The 2421-nt window shown below is 33.0% G+C and overlaps 1 protein-coding gene across 1 annotated transcript in view; it reads left to right on the top strand.

Moving 5' to 3' along the window:
* UAP1 (UDP-N-acteylglucosamine pyrophosphorylase 1) overlaps nucleotides 1-1212 on the top strand; it is a gene marked incomplete at its 5' end in the record, with an annotated part of 25244 nt that extends 24032 nt beyond the window's left edge. The window contains 2 exons of the mRNA XM_008591694.1: nucleotides 503-936; nucleotides 1076-1212. Coding sequence (XP_008589916.1) covers nucleotides 503-595 — 93 coding nt within the window. The remainder of the gene's footprint in view (nucleotides 1-502; nucleotides 937-1075) is intronic.
* Between the last annotated feature and the right edge of the window lie 1209 nt (nucleotides 1213-2421).

The raw sequence follows: 2421 nt of genomic DNA, 5'->3' as shown, positions 1-2421 counted from the left end.
CAAAAAGTTCATGGAAAAATAGAATTAAAAGAGAATATGAATCTTTCCATGAACTTTTTGAAGACCCCTCTTACTTATTACTGTTATTTTTAAAACCTAGGGACTTAGGGGTCCCTACTATTGTAATTACGTAATTTTTTTTCTGGAGATCCTTGACAGTACTGCTTAGTTGTAGCATCAGAGACAGCTATCTTGCTTAGAAGACAAACTCTATTGAGTGATGATTATAAGAAGAATGAATATCATCTTATTAACTTTAGATATTATACTATAATCACAGTAATTTTCTTTTTTTGTTATTGTTTGTTTTTTACTTTAATAAGTTGGTTACTAGGTTCAGTTTAAAAAGTATATTAAATAGACTTTTGACTTTCAAATTGTGCATCTCAACCCAACATTTGGCATTCATGCTTTAAATCATATTTATAGCCACTAAATCCAGCATTGAATGACTAGTGCCTACCAATTTTCTAACTGTGTTTCATTTCAATCCTTCTTTTAGGGAATAGAAAGTTATGTGGCAGATAAAGAATTCCATGCACCTTTAATCATCGATGAGAATGGTGTCCATGAGCTGGTGAAAAATGGTGTATGAAGCAGATACCAAGTTCTACCACAATAGCAACAGCTTTTATTTTTGATAGACCAACTGTGAACCTCTCCTGCAAGACTGAAGTTTGAATATCCAGAGTTTGTTTGCTTGTTGAACTCTTATAACTATTACAAACTTCTGAAGATCCAGATGATTGAACTTCAGATAGCATTTTTATGATTCTCAACTCATTGAAGGTCTTATTTATATTTTTCAATTGTATAATTTTTCCCCAAGCCAAGGAATACATTGGCCATTCAGGAAATTTCCTACATCATAACCATAGTCAGGATGTTCAACATCACTTTACTTGGAGCTGGAAGCATTTGTTTTTGAAGTTGTACATAGTGATAATATATCATTNTTTTTCCCCAAGCCAAGGAATACATTGGCCATTCAGGAAATTTCCTACATCATAACCATAGTCAGGATGTTCAACATCACTTTACTTGGAGCTGGAAGCATTTGTTTTTGAAGTTGTACATAGTGATAATATATCATTGTACATGTCAAAGGGTTTCTATGGTACTAAAAGTTTGTTTATTTTATCAAACATTAAACTTTTTTAAGAAAATAATTGGGCAGTAAAATAAACTTATCCTCTTGTTTCTGGATTGTCATTTGTATCTTAAAAAAATTATTTCATTGGGAAAATATGAAACTTGGGAGAAACTTCGAGGTAATGCATAGAAGTAAATCGACTCTTCTGTGAGGTTGCAGAGTCATAGAGCTTTCTTTAATGAATATTTAACTTTGGGCTTTATCTTCCTATCACTTTATAATAGTGGCCCTCAACCAGAGTTGATTTCACCCTCAAAAGAGCATTTGGCAATGTCTGGAGACATTTTTGGTTGTCACAACTTAATAGGATGAAATGGTACAACTGGCATCTAATGGATAGAGATCAGGCATGTTGGTAAACATCCCATAATGCACAGGACAGCCTCCTATAAGAAAGAATTATCTGGCTCAAAGTGTCAATAGAATCAAGGTTGAGAAACCTTGTTTAAATCGTTCATTTACTCTCTTTTGTTTAAATATTTGGCAGCACTTAGTAATTCAAAAGTATATAGTTCCTGGATTTCTTTAGACAAGTTAATCACTAACACTCCTGTTTTTTCCAGCTAGAGGATTAAAAAGAAGAAACAAAAGGTGGTTTTTAAAATATGGTTCATAGATAATTGGTTATTATGAAGGGTTCTTTGTGTTTACAATGAGTTTGCATGAAAATATTGAGCTTTATAAATGCACTTTATATAGTATTTATGTACTGACCAAAAGCATAAAAAGTAATGTCTGGACAAATGAAAGTCTCTAAAAATTATACCCAGAGAAGTGATTAATAAAATTTTATTTTCCTTTAACAGATCATCTCAAGATGGGATGTCATGGGTGGGTCTTTTGTTTAAGGATCAAAATATTTTTTTTAAAGATCATCTGATATTTATATCTATCTATATCTAAATTTATATATATTTTTGTACTAAGACCTTAATAATGCATCTAGCACATTTCTGGTTTTATCTTATTTCAGTAACAGCCCAATTTCGCTATTGTTATCTGTTCAGTTTTTCAAAATGATTTGTAATGTTTGAGTTCTCATTGTAAGGGGCTCCCAATGGAATAAGAACTGATGGAGTTTGGATGCATTGTCCTTCCAGAACTCATGGAAATCTGATCTCCAGTGTGGCAGTTTGAGTCATGGGGGTGGATCCCTCATGAATGAATTAGTGCTTTCCCTATGTAGGGGAGTAATGAGTGAGTTCTCGGCTCTATCAGTTCTCGCCTCTATCAGTTCTCGCAAGAGCTGGTTGTTTAAAGAACCCTGG

Source organism: Galeopterus variegatus, unplaced genomic scaffold (genome assembly GCF_000696425.1).
Source record: "Galeopterus variegatus unplaced genomic scaffold, G_variegatus-3.0.2 Scaffold7195, whole genome shotgun sequence".
In the NCBI taxonomy this organism is placed as follows: Eukaryota; Metazoa; Chordata; class Mammalia; order Dermoptera; family Cynocephalidae; genus Galeopterus; species Galeopterus variegatus.
The sequence above is the reverse complement of the archived record's forward strand: the minus strand, read 5'-3'. Positions and strand labels throughout refer to the sequence as shown.